The sequence below is a fragment of the Dipodomys spectabilis genome, unplaced genomic scaffold (genome assembly GCF_019054845.1).
Source record: "Dipodomys spectabilis isolate Male_0828 unplaced genomic scaffold, ASM1905484v1 ptg000422l, whole genome shotgun sequence".
NCBI lineage: Eukaryota > Metazoa > Chordata > Mammalia > Rodentia > Heteromyidae > Dipodomys > Dipodomys spectabilis.
In genome coordinates this window covers 6,048,772-6,065,867 of record NW_024871099.1, presented here as the reverse complement: position 1 = coordinate 6,065,867, position 17,096 = coordinate 6,048,772, and the positions used below count along the sequence as shown (strand labels likewise).

The following is a 17,096-nucleotide window of genomic DNA, read 5'->3' as shown; positions in this document are numbered from 1 at the left end:
CAAAAGAGTCTATTTCGGACAACTTGTCTCTTTTCCGTGATCGGATTGGTTCATCCCTCCAAAAAACCCAGGCTGCTTTGCAATTGGTCTAAAGGAAGCGTGGGCGGGATAAAAGTGTGTGACTGAATTCCCGATGCAAGATGGCTGCGTCCATGGCTCGGCGTTTATGGCTTCTCTTAGTTCGTCGAGAGTTCCGGCCCGGGGGAAGTTGCATGTGCATTCCGAATCCAAAGAGAAGTTTTGCTACGGAGAAACGGCAACGGAACCTCTTGTACGAGCACGCGCGCGAGGGGTACAGCGCTCTGCCTCACCTGGACATGGAGCCTCTGTGCGCATGCCCAGAAGAGGCGGCGCGCTTACTGGAGCTCCGCAAGGGGGAGCTGCGACCGGCCGACCTACCCGCGATCGTGAGTGCGCATGCGCCAGGCGGAGACGCTGAAGTTGATCCAACGGAGTTTGCCCCTCGCACACTGGCTTGGGGCCAGGGGTCCAGGGAGAGAAAAGTATTCGGAAGAGTTTTAGTGTTTTTCCCCAAGTTTTCCTAGTTTTCTTAAGTGCATGGCACCCGTTTATGTGCCAGTGGTCCGTTAAAGGCCTCCTAGGTGTCTTGTGTATCATTTTTCATTCTTTCCTTTTTCTTTTCTTTTTTGCCAGTCCTGGGACTTGAACTCAGGGCCTGGGCACTGTCCCTGAGCCTCTCTGTGCTCAAGGCTAGCACTCTACCACTTGAGCCACAGCGCCACTTCAAGGTTTTTCTGTGTATGTGGTGCTGAGGAATCGAACCCAGGGCTTCATGCATGCCAGGCCAGCACTCTTCCACGAAGCCGCATTCCCAGCCCTGTGTTGTGTATCTTAAACACCCATTTTTGCATCTTTCATAATGTATGCTGGGTGCTCTGGGAACTTATCAGGTACCAGGAGCCCTCCAAGCTCCAGACACACCCGAAGACCACAAATCTCAAAGATTTGCCAGGCTCATCCTAAGACGGCAAAGAAAATTGGGGAGCAAGGCCGGGCACCGTTGGTCCACCCCTGTAATTCTAGCTGTTCAGGAGACTTAAGATTTGAGGATTGGGGGCTGGAAAGTCCAGGGACCCATCCAGGGGCCAGCAGGAGCAACTCCACCTGTTCTTACTTTTCCCTCCTTTGTACATATAGATTTCCACATGGCAAGAGCTGCAGCAGCTGCAGAAGCAGATCCGGAGACTGGAGGCAGAGAAGGAGGCTGTGGCTGAGGCTGTGCGGAGCCTGCTGGTGAGCTCAGTGCTAAAGGCTAGGTGTGGTAGTGTTTGCCTGTCATCCCCAGTGACACGGGGAGACCTAAGAAGGAGGATCATAAATTTAAAAAAAAGTGAGAAGAAGCTGGCCACCGGTGGCTCATGCCTGTAATCCTAGCTACTCAGGAAGCTGAGATCTGAGGATCACTTTTTGGAGCCAGCCCTGGCAGGAAAATCTGTGAGACTCTTACCTCCAATAAACCACTAGAAAACCACAAGTGGCGCTGTAGCTCAATGTGGTAGAGCGCTCACCTTGAGCAAAAAAAGCTCAGGGACAACACCCTGGCCCCCAGTTCAAGCCCCAAGACTGACAAAGAAAAAAAAGAAATGATATGATGCAAGAGCCCCTCTCTCAGCATGGAGGTAGCACTGAACACACACTGTGAATGTTACTCTTTTTAGGTTACCTGGCCTCCTAGCTTGCCCAGCAGAGAAACTGAGGCACGATGTGGTAGATGGAAGGCTGACTACCACATTCATAGTACTAGGAGATTCAGATCTCCTGACCCCATTTGCCCTTTGCCCTTCCCTTTGCTCCTCCCCATCCTCAGTTTATCATCCTGACTCTCTCCTCCTTTTTCTTTCCAACCAGGTAAACAACAACAGCAGCCAAGTGCAGAAGGTACTCAGAGAGTTGGTATCTTGTCCCCAGCTGACGAGGGCAGGGAGAATTGGTCATGATTCTTTCCACCCTAAATGACTCAAAGTACAACTCAAATTTAAGGGGAAAGAAAAACCAGGCTTTCTTAGTTCATGAAACCAAAACTGGCTTTAGGTACAGTTGGATCCAGGTCCTGGCCCAATGCTTGGATCCAGTTCCCTGTCATGTTTAGCCCCCAGCTTTCTCCCCTTGTGGAAAGGGAAGGCAGGGTCACACTTTCCTGATAGCTTTTGATAGCCAGAGTCCTGGGGTAAATCCTTGAGTGGTCAGCTGTGCCCAGGGGCTCGGGGGTGGGGGTAGGGGTTTTCATAGAGGGGAAGATCCATGGATTGCCCCAGCTGGCCAAGCTTGAACCTGCCCCAGGTGGACTGGAGGTCCCTAGAAAGGAAATCCTAGGGTTCTGGACCAAAGGAGGAGCCTGTGGGTGGCTTTCCATTAGGAGGTCAGGCTGGCTGAGGGACTCATGACGCTGCTCTGGGCTGACTCCTACATCCTGCTCCAGGACCCCCAGTACTTAGGTCTGAGGACACAGGGCCGGGAAATCCGGATGCAGCTCTCACTCCTCTACCCCAGAGAGACCCAGCTGGAAGAGCAGTTCTACCTGCAGGCCTTGAAGCTGCCCAACCAGACTCACCCAGATGTGGTGAGAGCACTGGGCGGCCAGGGAGGAAGGGGAAAGGAGAGGGGACTGTCCGCCACCACCTCTCTGTGATGCCCCTGTCTTGCCTGCAGCCCGTCGGGGATGAGAGCCATGCCCGAGTGCTCCGTGTGGTCGGAGACAAACCAGGTGGGCCACACCAGCAGACAGCGGGGGCACAGCTGGAGCTGCCTCACCAGATTTGGATTGTCTCGTGCCTGTGTGCATATGTGCCAGTACTTGGGCTTGAACTCAGGGCCTGGGCACTATCCCTGAGCTTTTTGCTGTACCACTTGAGCCATAGCTCCACTTCCAGCCTTTTGCTTGTTCATTGGAAATAAGAGTGCAACTGACTTCCTTCCCCGTCTGGCTTCAAACTGTGATCCTCAGATCTCAACCTCCTGAGTAGTTAGGCTCCAGTTGTGAGCCACCGGCCCCTGGCTCTGATAACTTCTTTATTTTTTTCCCTCATTCCCATCTCTGCCTCCATCCTCTTCCCCCCTCTTTCTCTGTCTCTTTCTTCCTTTCCCTCCTTATCTTTTCCCTTCCTTTCTCTTCCTGCTGTTTCTTTATGGCTGTCTCCTCCCCACGGTGTCTAATCCTCTTCCTGGCTCTTTCTTTGTGTCTCTCTTCCCCTCTTACCCCCTTTGTTCTTTACCTACCCCCAGCTTTCTCCTTCCGACCCCGGGGCCACCTGGAAATTGGCGAGAAACTTAACATCATCCGCCAAAGGTGAGTCTGCCTCTTGTTCTCCCTCCCACCCTCCTACACGCCATCCCCGCCCTAGCAGCTGGCAGCCAGAGGCACCCCCAGCCGGCATGAATGTTTGATGCCAGCCCCACCCCTGCCTGGCAGCTGGGCCTCTCTCCCCCTCCCCTCCCCCTCCGTGCAGGAGTCCTCCTGTCATCCATCACCCATAAGCACCGTTTGTGCCCTGTGTGCTTCCAGGCGCCTGTCCCACGTGTCGGGCCATCGCTCCTACTACCTGCGAGGCGCTGGGGCCCTCCTGCAGCATGGGCTGGTCAGCTTCACTCTCAGCAAGCTCGTGCGCCGGGTATGGGGCAGGAGAGGAGGGCTGCCTGGAAGGGGGAGGCATTGCCACCAAGCTCAGAGGGCTCCAGGAAGGGACAGGAGGGCAACTCCCACTTTCATCACACTTTCCTACCCGAGTCTTCCTCTACTGAGGACATGTTTAATTCAAAGGTGCCAGCTTTATGAAATGGGTTATTACTCTGCCCACTTTCCAGATGGGGAACCTGAGGCCCGGAAAAGAGACTTTAAGTGGACCTACCTCAGAGCCTACACTTGTAACCCTGCCCCTCTGAGCCTGCCACAGGAGACAGGACTGGGACACATGTGGTGCCCATTGGAACAGGGAGTCAGCTGGCTAGGCATGGGTGCTGGCCAGTAGACGGACATTGCCAGAGGACACTAGGGAGCCATGGGAGGCCTCAAGCAAGGGAGCAACACGTCCTGACACCCTGTGTGGGATGGGGTGAACGAAGGAACTGGAGCTAGGAGAGTCAGTAACACACAGCAGCGAAGACCCCAGGACCTGGACCATGGCTCAGGCTTTGCCCACTCTCCTTTGGGATGAAAGTTGGGGGGTCCTGCCCTGCCCCCCCTCACCCACCCCCCAACCCCCACAGGGCTTCATTCCCATGACGGTGCCAGACCTCCTGCGGGGAGCCGTGTTTGTGAGTGAGGCTTTGGGTGGCAAGTTCTGTTTTGGGGTTCCCCTGCCAGGAGAGGGACCAGTTTGTTCCCCTAAGGAGATATCTTGGGGCCAAGTGGAGGGCCCCAAGCTGTAAGTGGCAGGGCTGGGAGGGTGGGAAATTCCAGATACTTGTAAGGGAGAACTAGGGTTGCCCGTACAAAATGGGACCCGCCGAGTTTACCTATCTCCCCCCGCCCTGGCGCCCCCCCCCCCCCCCGCGGCCAACCTCTGTGGTTCCCCCCAGGAAGGCTGCGGGATGACCCCCAATGCCAACCCCTCTCAAATCTACAACATCGACCCCGCGCGCTTCCCAGACCTCAACCTGGCCGGGACGGCAGAGGTGGGTCTGGCAGGTGAGCACCCGGAGTAAGGAGCAGGTGGCATTGTGGAGGGAGACAGGTGGAAGAGAGGGGGCGGCTTCCTGCCTGGGACACAGCACAACCACTCCGGGGCCTGCCAGCACCAGTGTGTGGGTTGTTAACTGCACAAGTCACGTGACATGTCTGGCGCCCGGTCACGTCTAGCAGGGACCAAAGCTTTTGGTAAAGTGAGGCAGCCCTGGCTGACCCTCATCCCCTCCCTTCCTCCTCCCAGGCTACTTCATGGACCACGCCGTGGCCTTCAGGGACCTGCCAATCAGGTGATACCCAGTGTCTTAAGGCCTGGTCCCATCCTGTGCCCTCTCTGTCCTCTCTAACCGACCTCACCTGGTCCCCTGCAGGATGGCATGCTCCAGTACCTGCTACCGGGCCGAGACAGACACAGGGAAGGAGCCCTGGGGGCTGTACCGGGTCCACCATTTCACCAAAGTGAGTGAAACCCAACCAGAAGGGGGCAAGTCGGGGGTCACCTCACCATCCGGGACTTCCTGATTGTGTGTCTTTACCCTTGGCCCAGGTGGAGATGTTTGGGGTGACAGGCCCCGGGCTGGAGCAGAGCTCGCAGCTGCTTGATGAGTTCCTGGCCCTGCAGGTGGAACTGCTGACTGAGCTGGGCCTGCACTTCCGGTGCGGAGAAGCAGGGAATGGCACAGTGGGCGGCCTGTGCACCCCAGCGAGTGCCTCTTCTCCCCTCCCACCAGTGCCTTCTCCTCTGCCTCCTCTCCCCTGTGCCGCCTTCCCCTGGCCCCAGTCCCACCTCTACCACTTTTGCATTGGCTGGGAGGGGCAGTGGGGAGAGTAGTATTGGGATTTGAACTCAGAGCCTTGTGCTACCCCTTGAGTCACAGCCCCAAGACTTTTGGCTGTAGTGGGGTTTTTTTTGTTTTGTTTACAGATAGAATTCCATGCATTTGTGGGGCACAGGCTCATGCCTGTCATCCTAGCTACTCAGGAGGCTGAGATCTGAGGATCATGGTTCAAAGCCAGCCCAGGCAGGAAAGTCCATGAGACTCGGAAGTGGCGCTGTGGCTCAAGTGGTAGAGTGCTAGCTTGAACAAGCTCAGGGACAGCACCCAGGCCCTGAGTTCAAACCCCATTACTGGGGGAGGAAAGGGGGGAAATCTCACACTCTTGCCCTGGCTGGCTACAGACTGATCCTACTTCCTCCACCTCCCACTTAGCCAGGTTTATAGACAGGAGCTACCACACAGGGCCTGCTATCCTATTGTTAATAATTCCCTCCCTTTTACTAATACTTCCCTCTTGTTTTGGCCTCCTCTCTTCCATCACATCCTCTTCCTTCTCCACTGCCTAACATTGGCCACGCCCTGTCCCTGACATAGGGTCTTGGACATGCCCACCCAGGAACTGGGCCTTCCTGCCTACCGGAAGTTTGATATTGAGGCTTGGATGCCAGGCCGAGACTGCTTTGGAGAGGTGAGCTCCACCCCCCCCCCGGGGCGGGGGGAGGGGAGGGAGACACCCCATACCCTCCCCCCCCATGGCTGAGCCTCTCCACTGCCCCCCACCCCATCCCTCCAGGTCACCAGCGCCTCCAACTGCACGGATTTCCAAAGTCGCCGGCTGCATATCATGTTCCAGACCGAGGCTGGAGAGCTACAGTTCGCCCACACGGTGAGGCTCAGGCCCTCTCTGCCCCTTCCTCCCCACCCCCACCCCCCCACCCTGCCCTCCCAAGACCACCACAAGGTCCTGTGCATCCTGAGTGTGCCCCACTTCCAGGTGAATGCCACGGCCTGTGCTGTTCCCCGACTCCTTATTGCCCTCCTAGAGAACAACCAGCAAAAGGTGTGGACTTGGTGGGGGCAGGCGGGGGGGGGGGGGGGGAGGGAGGGTGGGAGGTGGGGAGGGAGGGGGATCAGACAGTGGAGGGGAGAGGGGCTGGGGCCAAGTCAGCATGGTCATGAGGCCTGTTCTGTCCCCAGGACGGGTCGGTCCTCGTGCCCCCTGCCCTCCAGCCCTATGTGGGCAGCGATCGGATTACAGCCCCCACGCACGCACCACTCCTGTACATCGGCCCCAATCAGCCCCAGAAGCCCCGGCTCCCCGGCCAGCCGGCGTCCAGCTGAGGACTGGCTGAGCCCAGCCAGTGGGGCTTGTCACCAATTCCTGGGACTCCAGAGGCCAGGATACCTGGGGACCTGCATCCCTGAGCCCATTCCAACCTCAGCATCTTGAGTGCCTGGACTTCAAGATCTTCCTTCCTCCTCTTCTTCCTCAGCCCTCAGAACCAGACAGCAGCGCTGAGCACTGCAGCCCAGCCTGCACAAGGAGGCAGGATATCCAGGGGTGGGAAGTTGAAGGTCCCCTAATAAATGGTCAAAACAAAGGCCTGTGAATCTATCTGGGAGCACAGGAAGTACACTGCCTGACTGCCTGGAGTCCAAAAATCAGTGACCATGGCCAGGCACTGGTAGCTCATGTCTGTAATCCTAGCTACTTGGGAGGCTATGAGATCTGAGGATTGTGGTTCAAAGCCAGCCCAGGCAGGGAAGTCTGTGAGACTTAGTTCCAAGGAACCACCAGAAAACCAGAAGTAGCGCCACGGGTCAAAGTGGTAAAGTACTAGCCTTGAGCAAAAGGAGCTCAGGGACAGTGCCCAGGCCCTGAATTCAAGCCTCAGGACCAGAAAAAAAAAAAAAAAAGAATATTCCAGAACCTTCCCATCATGCTCTCCTCCCCCGTTCCCTGTACTGGTCCTGTCCACCACTTTTCCCATTGAGATAGTTGCAGGAGCCACCCAGTTGGTCTCCCTGGGAAGACCTGAAACTACCTGGCCAGGCCCTCTGGTGACTACATCTCAAAGTAAAGGACAAAGTCACGACATCTATGTCTGTTCTGTTGGATTCACTATAGTCATTCCCTTGTGTAACATGTGTTTGTTGCCTGCACCCTCTTCCTTATCCAGTGTGTACCCCAAGAGGACTGGTTTTAGCCAGTGCATTCACTGGTGTGGCTGCAGACTCAGAAGTGCGCTTGTCAGTGTTGAATTTTTACTAGAGCTGGTATGGTAGGACATGCCTGTAATCCCAGCTGAGGCAGGAGAATTAAGTCCAAAACCAGCCTGGATTACACAGTGAGAACTTGTCCCAAAACAAGTTATTGTAATGGTGCTCAGCCCTGTGCAGTTGGCAGTGCTGACCACTCCCAGCACCATTCCTGCACGACTGCATCTTCATCAAACCCATTTCGTTAGTGCAGAAAGCATCTTAAGAGACTTTAGAGGCAGACGCCCGTGGCTCATGCCTATAATCCTAACGTCTTAGGATGCTGAGATTTGAGAATCCTGGTTCAATGCCAGTTCCAGGCAGGAAAGTCCATGAAACTCTTTATCTCCCATGAAGCAGCAAAAAGCTGGAAATGGAGTTGTGGCTCAAGTGGTAGAGCACCAGCCTTAAGTGAAAAAGCTAAGGGACAGTGCCCGGTCCTGAGTTCAAGTACTAGCACCAGCACCAAAAAAACAAAGTAGGGAAATGCTCCAGGCTGTGCGGGTAGCAGGACTGGAACGCCTAGCCAGGACTCATTGAGGAGGTCAGTTTGCACAGCCTCTTCAGGTAAGGAAACAGGCCTAAGGAGAGAGCTGTGGGCGGGGCATGGGGAATGGCACCCTGTTAGACTTGAACCCAGGTCCTGTCTGGGAAAGGGCACTTGCTCATTCCTCAGCCCCTGGCAGGAAGCCCCTGAGGGGATGCGTGCAGAGCCCGGTCCTCATGAATAATTAAGCATCTCAGGCCGCCACACAGCTGTCACTGCTCCCCTGTGGGCCACTGTGAGGGTTATAAAGGTGCTGGTAAGTCAGCCCAGCCCAGGATCAGGGGGCCCAGCTCCCCACCATGCCGCACCCCACATCCCACTTTTTGTTGCTGCTGCCACTGTTGCTGCTGGGGACTGGTGAGTGGTGGGGAGAGGCCTAGATGCCAGTATGCAGAGCAGGGGTTCGGGCCTGGAGGGGGTTCACCCAACAGGGGGTGTTCCACGGGGACCCAGGACTCCAGGAACTCTGATCAGTACTGAGGACAGCACCCGTCTGTTTTCTCCACAGCTACCACGGCTCCCCTGGCCAGCAGTCCCTCCAAAAGGGAGGTGAGAGTGAGTGTACCCCCTTATCTGTCTCACCCTATCTCCTCTAGCACCCTCTCCCTATCTCCCCTCAATTCTTTTTTATTTGGCTTGACTCTGGGCCTGGGCACTGTCCCTGAGCTCTTCGGCTCAAGGTTAGTACTCTACTATTGAGCCACAATGCCACTTGGGTTTTCTGGTGGTTTATTGGATATAAAGGGTCTCACTGCCTTTCCTGCCCGGGCTAGCTTTGAACCACAATCCTCAGATCTCAGCCTCCTGAGTAGCTAGGATGACAGGCGTGAGCCACCAGCAGCCGGCTCCCCTCAATTCTTCTCTGACCCTTTATTTCTTGTCCCCAGCTGGCCCGCTGTCTGGCAGAGGTCCTGAGCCTGGGCTGGGTGCACAGGGGGCCATGCACGGCTCTTCTCTACAAAGGTAAGCAGGCTGGCACTCTCCCACAATTCCAGCCCACCCCACCCAGGGCTTTGCCTGCTATGACGCCCCCCCAACCTGCCCTCCTGCCCCATCCACAGCCCTGTGCCCTGGATGGCACTGTCCTGTCTGTTGCCTGACTGCCTGGCCATAGCTTCCATTTTGGTGGCAGAAGGGTGATCCTAGCCCTGTCAGTCCCTCCTTCCTCTCCCAGCTCTGGAGGGCCGCCATGAGACACGACCCCGATCCATCCCTTCCTGGTCTCTTTCCTGCATAGATTATTGTCTCTTTCTGCCAGAGATATGCGAGAAGGAGCCCCATGGCTGTGGGTCCCAAGAGGAGAAAGGGGTGAGTGGGGACTTGAAGGAGGAAGAGGAGGAGACTGGGAAGATCAAGTCGGACCAGGAGGTGAGGGATGAGGAAGAGGAGGCGGCAGAGAGGACACACAAATCTGAAGTCCAGGAAGAGATACTCCATGAACAGCATGGCCGGCTCCATCAGGAGAAAGAAGAGGAGGAAAAGAAGAGACAGCCTGGGGAGACCTTTGAAGAGCTGTGGAAGCAGCGGCTGGAGGGTGCTGGGGGCCCCCAAAAGCGGGTGGCAGAGAAAGCCAGCCATGAGCAGTCTGCCCAGTTCCAGGCAGAGAAGAGCACGAAGATGCAAGGCGGCGACCACAGCTTGTGGCAGCAGGGTCAGAGGGGTGAGGGGGAGAGGCCTGAGGACACCCCCCACCTTCATCACCACCAGGAGGAAGAGGAGGAGGAAGAGGCCTCAGAACAGGAGGTGAGTGGGGTGGGGCCACCTGATGTTCAGTGGGGAACTGAACCCAAAGCTCCCACACAGCAGGATCCGCCATGACTGCATCCGGATAGCCGAGCACCCATGGTGGCTCACGCCTGTCACCCCAGCTACTCAGGAGGCTGAGCTCTGAGGATCATGGTTCAAAGCCAGCCCAGGCAGGAAAGTCCATAAGACTCAATCTCCTATTAGCAAAAAGCCAGAAGCGAAGCTGTGGCTCAAGCCAGGGCCAGCTCATACATACACATACGCACACAGCAGCAGCAGCATCCAAATGAGGACGCTGCCTGGCCATGGGGACTTCCCTCTGGGATTAGGGTCACCATGAATATCAAGTACCCCAGTTGGCCACCATTGCCACTATGTGACAAGGGGGCCGCCATTCTGTTTGGGAGACTAGATAGAGGCACCATGGCTGGGTTGTGGAAACTAAGGTGTCCTCATGGGGGGGTCAGTTGCTAGTGCCATGATCACCGCCATTGGCCACCCATTTCTGATGCCAGGAGCGGGAGGAGGAGCGGCTGGAACGCGTGCGGGACGAACTGAAGAAGGCCACAGCCATGCTAGGGGAAGAGCTGAGGAGGGAGGGCTGACCCCGGCCCCATGCGTCCCCCCCCACTCACGTACCCCTCTGCTTCAGGACTGTTGATACCAGCTCCCCACCCCACCCCCACACACTTTACCCGACACCCACTCACCCTGACCTGCAGGGTAAAGAGGAAGGTATACCTTAGAATTGAGTTGGTGGGGGGGGCTCAGGATCCCCCAATACCTTTCCACCCACCCCCCAGCCTACCCTCTGAGAGAATAAAGAAATAGCAAACCACCATGGCCGGACTATGCCCTTGGCTTTGGGGACCCAGGAGCAAAGAGAGGGCTCTGCTCATCAGAACTGAGGCTTTATTAAATGAGAAATTCTATTAACATGGAAATCAGGCGGGGTCAGGGTCTTCGGGAAAAGGTCTGGATGCTGGGGTAGGAGGTGACGAGTTTGGAGTCTGGCCTCTGTGAACCACAATGTCGTCGTATTCGTCCTGGGGACAGAAGGGGGTGGCACAGGGGCTCAGGTGGCTGCCACCATGCCCATGACCCAAGTTACCCAAGTCACCTCTAACTTCTGGGGTCTTGTCTCAAAGCCCCAGGTCCCTTCCTCCTCCAGCCTGCTCTGGACCTGGGTGCTGTCCCTCAGCTCTTTGCACTCTACCACTTGAGCCACAGCGCCACTTCTGGTTTTCTGGTGGTTAATTGGAGATGAGCATCTGGAATCCTAGCTTCTCAGGAGGCTGAGATCTGAGGATCACCATTCAAAGCCAGCCCAGGCAGGAAAATCCTTAAGACTCTTACTTCCAATGAATCAGCATAAAGCCAGAAGTGGAGCTGTGGTTCAAGTGGTAAAGAGTTAACCTTGAGAAAAAAAAAAAACAAAAAACTCAAGGATAGTGCCCAGGGACAAGAGTTTAAGCCCAGGCCAGCACACATATAAAAAGTCCCAGTTTTGAGGTCATGCCTCCAACTCCCCAGCAAGCAGCATCTCCCCTCTGCCTCTACCCACATTCTTTACCCTCATGACTCAGAACATTCAATGCCACCTGGGGTGCCCAGGGCAGCACCCCACACCTGCGTCCATCCTCACCCTTCCCCGAGGTGTCTGCCAGTGGCTGCCACCCAAGATCCCTGCCCACAGCCCCACCTCTCCAAATCCTGCTGCCAAGACCACTCAGCCCACCGCCAGCCATACAGCCTGTGTTCACTGCCCCCACCACTAAAATCTTTCTACCACCTCCGCCCAGTCTCCTCCTGCACTGCCTTAACTTTTCAACCATGGTTTTGGTGACCAAGGTCTTGCTGCTTCTCGCCACTGCTGCCCAGGTCTCTCCTGACTGCTGCTCACGCCACTGTGTGGCTGTTTGTTGTTGTTGTTGTTTTTATTTGTCAGTTGTGGGCCTGAATTCTGGGCCTGGGCGCTGTCCCTCAGCATTTCAGCTCAAGGAGAGCGCTCTACCACTTGAGCCATGGCACCATTTCCAGCTTCTGCTTATGGGGTGCTGAGGAATTGAACCCAGGGCCTTGTGCTTGCAATGCAAGCACTCTACCGTTGAGCCACCTTCCCAGCCCCGAGTTTTTAACTTTTTTTTTGGCAGCACTGGAGTTTGAACTCAGGACCTCACACTCCATCAAGTGGCTCTCTACCACTTGAGCCACGTTTTCAGCCAGGCTTATTGCTGTTCATCCTTTTTTTTGGTGGGGGGGGGGAGCTTTAACTCAGGGCCTGGGCACTGTCCCTGAGCTTCTGTGTGCTCAAGGCTAGTGCTCTACCACTTGAGCCACAGCACCACTTCTGGTTTTTCAGCAGTTAATTGGAGATAAGAGTCTCATAGGGCCTTGTCTGCTCGGGCTGGCTTCAAACCTCGATCCTCAGATCTCAGCCTCTTGACTAGCTAGGATTACAGGTGAGAGCCACCAGTGGCTGGCCTCAAAGACTTTTCTAACCAGGCTAGTCTCAAATCTGAGTCCTACAGATGTTAGCCTCCTAAGGAGCTAGGATTACAGGTGTGAGCTTCTGACTGACACAGGGTCCCACCTGAGTTCATTAATAGCAGACATGCTAGGTCAGGCTCAAGGGAGTCCCTATCATCTCCTCCCTTTCTGGCTGCTGGTTCAGCCAGACCCCTAGTCAGTCACTGCAGTTTCCCTACTGACTCACGCCTTCATCTTTGCTGTCACTGTCACTGTCGTCACTACTGCTGCTGGATCCAGGCTTGTCATCCTCATCCTCAGGCTCAGGGGCTCCGTGAGCACGGAGCAGGCTGGCGAGGCTGGCATTGGGCCGGAGCAGGGCACTTCCCAATGGGGTGCGGCCCCCATACATTCGGGCAGCGGGGTCGGCCCCTGCCCTCAGGAGAAGTTCCAGTACATCAGCAGCTTGTGCCTCTACTGCTAAGTGTAGGGGGCTCCGGCCGCATGTGGGCTCCTGTGGGGTGCGGCCAAGAGGTCAGCAGGCACGGGAGGGGACACCCCACACACACCTGCCCCCCTCAAGTGGCTCACCGGTTTGTTGAGATCAGCCCCAGCATGCCAGAGCAGTCGGACCATTTCTGCATCTTTGTGGATGATGGCCACATGGAGTGGAGTATGGCCTGGGGACAGAGTGACAGGTGTCAAGAGGGAAGGGTGAGGGACCCAGGCCCCCAGCACCATGATCCCGGGGCCCCTGAGGGTGACCAGGTTTGGGGTCTGGCTCCTGAATTCTGATATGTCAAAATACATCTGGGTCCTGACTGGCTAAGTTGTAGGTAAGGTGTCTGAGGGGGCTGAGTGTTGGGGTGCCTGGAGGGACTATGGATGAAGAGCTGGGGGTCTTTAGATGGCAGCCTTGGATCTGGGGACCAGAGGCTCTGGTCTGACTTCACACAAAGATGGTGACCAGGGTTTCAAGGTTGTCTCTGAACACCGGGTTGCAGGTGATCTCAGTGTATCTGTGGAAGGCCTGGACCTGGGGAAGCTGGGCTTACAGGTGGGTGCTTACAGACTCAGATGCTGGGATCACAGTTAAGACAGCACCTTTTGTTTTGTTTTGGTTGGTTGTGGGACTTGAACTCTAGGCCTGGGCGCTGTGCTTTAGCCTCTTCAGATCAAGACTAGTGTTCTACCACTTGAGCCACAGTGCCACTTCTAGCCTTTTCTGTTTTTGTGGTGCTGAGGAATCGAACCCAGGGCCTCAGACATGCAAGGCAAGCACTCTGCCACTGAGCCATCCTCCCAGCCCCTAAAGCAGGAAGGTTGACTTTTTTTATGCCCCCCCCCCTGGGGCTTGAACTCAGGACTTGGGTGCTAGCCTTGAGCTTTTGTGCTCAAGATTTAGCATTCTACCACTTGAGCCACAGCTCTACTTCTTAAGACAGCACCTTTTATACAAGTCTCAGATGAGGCAGGTCCTCCAGCTGCCCTCCAGGGCTGTGTACCTAGATGCCAGTTTTATGAAGCCTTAGTTTTGAAAGCCCTCAATTTCTCCCCAGCTGAGCCTGTGGCTTAGAGGTGGGCCACACTTTGTAGGTTGGGGAACTAGATCCTGATAGCTGTGGGTCTGGGGGATGGCAGGTCTGGGGTGTACTGGACTCCATATACCTAATTTTCCATACCTGAGGTCTGCCCATGGGGCCAGAACCCATGCCTTTGAACCCAGGCCCTGAACCCATGCCCACCCTGCCTGGTCCGCTCACCCTCATAGTTTTCAGTCTCCAGCTGCAATTTCCAGTCTTCCTCTCTTTGCTCCTCTTCCTTCTCTCTTGAGGGTTCGGGATACTCGGGCTCGGGGGTGGGGCTGGGGTCAGGGGTATGGTCCCGGGGGCGGGGCTGGAGCAGTGCGCATGCGCAGGCGTGTGCCCGCACACGGCAGGCCAGATGCAGTGCCGTGTGGCCCCCACGCTCTGCCACCAGCAAGCTGGCACCCGCTGTGTACAGCTTTTCCACGGTGGACACCTCTCCCAGGATGGCTGCCAGATGCAGGGCGGTCTGCAGGAAAGCAGGGCAGGGCTCAAGGTCACATTGAAAACCTGGGACCCCTGAGCCCTTACACCAACAATTCCTGAGGGCTCACCTGGCCGAGATCATTCTGCAGGTCTAGATACTCAGTACCAGCGGCAAAGCCTAGGAGGAAATCCAGGAAGGGCTCGTGCTGATGGATCACGGCTAAGTGCAATGCCCTAGGGGTAGAGATGGGACAGAAGTCAACACACATGAAGATCCAGTGTGGTGGTGGACACCTGTCATCCCAGCCACGTGGGAGGTGTAAATAGGAGAATCTTGGTCTAGACTCAGCCCGGCAAAAAAAAAAAAAAAAAAAGAACTTTTCTTACTAAAGGAAAAAAGTGGTAGAGCCACCTGTCTAGCAAGCATAAGACTGAGTTCAAATCCCAGTATCACAAACAAATTTCAAATTCAAAGGCAAATTTAGTAGGCATTGTGGCATACGCTTGTAAATCCTGCAGTTGGAGGCTGTGGGAGGACAAGTTGAAGACCAGTCTGGGTACATAGCAAGACTCTGTTTCAAAAACAAAAATGTAACAATGTGAAATATCTGTGGCTCTAATAATTGACCTTCAAATTACAACAAGCAAAACCTGAGAACTACAAGCACAAACACAGAATTATACTTCGTGTGTGTGTGTGTGTGTGTGTGTGAGAGAGAGAGGAGGGGGGGGACTGGGGCTTGAACTCAGTGCCTCTGGCTCCTCTGGCTGGTGCTCTACCACTTGAGCCATAGGTCTACTCCTCTATATAATTTAAAGGAGTTGGGGGCTAAGTAGCTCAGTAGTAGAGTGCTTGCCTAGCAATTGAGTGGCCCTAGGTTCCATTCTAAATACTGAAAAAAAAAGAAAAAAGGAAGAAAGAAAATTGAGGAATTCAAATCATACAAACTGGGCTGGGAAGGTGGCTCAGTGGTAGAGTACTTTCCTTGCATGCATGAGGCCCTGGGTTCGACTTCTCAGCACCACATACTCAGAAGAAGCTGGAAGTGGCGCTGTGGCTCAAGTGGTAGAGTACTAGCCTTGAGCTGAAGAGTTCAGGGACAGTGCCCAGGCCCAGAGTTCAGGCCCCAGGAGAGACCAAAAAAAAAAAAAAACATACAAACTATCTTCTCTTCCCACAATGATATTAGATTAAAAATCAGCAACAGAAAGTTTCCAAACATGTGACAATCAAGTAACAGATTTCTATATAACTTCTTGGTCAAATCTGAGTTTTTTTTTAAAAAAGTATACTACTTAATTAAATGAAAATAAAAACGTATCAGAAGACATATTTTTGCTGAAGCAGTGTTCAGAAGGGAAGTTTAAACACATATCAGAAATGAAGGAAATGCCTACATCAATGACCTTAAGACACAAACCAGGGCAGTGTTTCATGACTGTAATCCCAATTACTCAGGAGGCTGAGATCTGAGGATCCAGATTTGTTTCCTTCCATCCCTCACCACTTAGCACCTAAAATAGGGCCTGGAACCTGGCAGTGCCACACAAGTATTGCAGTAACAAATGAATCTCCACCACTCTCAGGTAATTAAGTTCTCTCTGAATTTAAGATGTCAAGATCAGTGTTGGGTCAAGTACTGAAAATTCTGATTCTGAAAATCAAAGCCTGGAACTTATAAATCAGTCGAACCCAAGATGGTATTTGTATGGTCCAGAGGATGGAGCTGGGGGAGGGGGGGACCGGGCGGGGGGGAGGGGAAGGGGGGAGGGGGAGAGGGAGGTAGGAGGAGCGCGGCGGGAGGGGGCGGGGGCGGCGCGGCGCGGGCGGGCAGAGTTCTTACAAAGATCTGGGGATTGGGATCAGGAGGTTCAAAGAAGTTTTGGAGGATGTGGATTCCAGGATCTAGAAATCCAAGTTCAAGGAAAGAAAGGGCAGAAATCACAGGTTTGGGATGGAGAAGATAGGAGTCTATAGTTTTCCTACCATTTAGAACTTAGATGGGTTAAGGATGGGAAGTTAGATTTAGGAATGAAAAGGTCAGGAGGCCAAAGGGACCAGGATGGGAAAATCAACCGTCGGATCCCAGGAATCCCCTGGATCAGTCTAAGGATCACTCACGTGTCCCCATCCTCAGTGACGTAGCCAAAGACGAGGGGCGCCCACGATAGCCCCGGGCCCAGCTCGGCACCCAGCCCTGGTCCTCCAGGAGCCGCTGCGTCGGGACCCAGAGAACCCAGGCCGCTGTCACACCATTCATCCGCATCCGCAGCTTTTCCCAAGCACGCGACCCCAGCCATGGCCCCCCCACTACCACCTCGGTGGGGGTCCCCACCTGCCCGTCAGTGGCTGGGCTCTGCCTTAACTCCGGAGCTTCCGCCCTGCTGGGAATTCCCGAAGAAAGAGTCACGCCCCCCTAGTTTATCCAATCAGAGCTGTATGCCTTGCTTATTCCCCGCCCCCGTGCTGCACAAGAACCAATCACAGTGTTTGGATGAACTAGCGCAATCTAGTTGTTCCCACATTTTCCGAATGCCCTTTACCAAAATGGCTGTGGCCGCCTGGCCTTCTGGGATTCGTAGTCCCTCTCGTGAGATGCCTTGAGCTAAGCGAAGTCGTGAAGATTACTGGGAGTTGTAGT

At 54.9% G+C, this 17,096-nt stretch overlaps 3 protein-coding genes across 3 annotated transcripts; 2 read left to right on the top strand and 1 right to left on the bottom strand.

The window, feature by feature from the left end:
* The first annotated feature begins 109 nt into the window (after window positions 1-109).
* Window positions 110-7,022, top strand: Sars2 (seryl-tRNA synthetase 2, mitochondrial). Its single transcript, XM_042667906.1, has 16 exons — window positions 110-407; window positions 1,159-1,254; window positions 1,870-1,899; window positions 2,441-2,581; window positions 2,671-2,725; window positions 3,244-3,307; window positions 3,524-3,629; window positions 4,225-4,272; window positions 4,537-4,645; window positions 4,887-4,932; window positions 5,014-5,101; window positions 5,190-5,299; window positions 6,016-6,109; window positions 6,215-6,307; window positions 6,416-6,481; window positions 6,619-7,022. Exons 1-16 carry the CDS (start codon window positions 141-143, stop codon window positions 6,760-6,762), a joined length of 1,557 nt encoding a protein of 518 aa, XP_042523840.1. The 5' UTR covers window positions 110-140; the 3' UTR covers window positions 6,763-7,022.
* Window positions 7,023-8,526: 1,504 nt separating this feature from the next.
* Ccer2 (coiled-coil glutamate rich protein 2) lies at window positions 8,527-10,689 on the top strand. Its single transcript, XM_042667779.1, has 5 exons — window positions 8,527-8,584; window positions 8,736-8,776; window positions 9,115-9,190; window positions 9,486-9,970; window positions 10,489-10,689. Exons 1-5 carry the CDS (start codon window positions 8,527-8,529, stop codon window positions 10,576-10,578), a joined length of 750 nt encoding a protein of 249 aa, XP_042523713.1. The 3' UTR covers window positions 10,579-10,689.
* Window positions 10,690-10,868: 179 nt separating this feature from the next.
* Nfkbib (NFKB inhibitor beta) lies at window positions 10,869-16,841 on the bottom strand. The gene is made up of 6 exons (XM_042667903.1): window positions 16,577-16,841; window positions 14,583-14,688; window positions 14,206-14,497; window positions 13,034-13,122; window positions 12,690-12,956; window positions 10,869-11,019 (listed from the first exon to the last, which is right to left on the bottom strand). Exons 1-6 carry the CDS (start codon window positions 16,753-16,755, stop codon window positions 10,918-10,920), a joined length of 1,035 nt encoding a protein of 344 aa, XP_042523837.1. The 5' UTR covers window positions 16,756-16,841; the 3' UTR covers window positions 10,869-10,917.
* Between the last annotated feature and the right edge of the window lie 255 nt (window positions 16,842-17,096).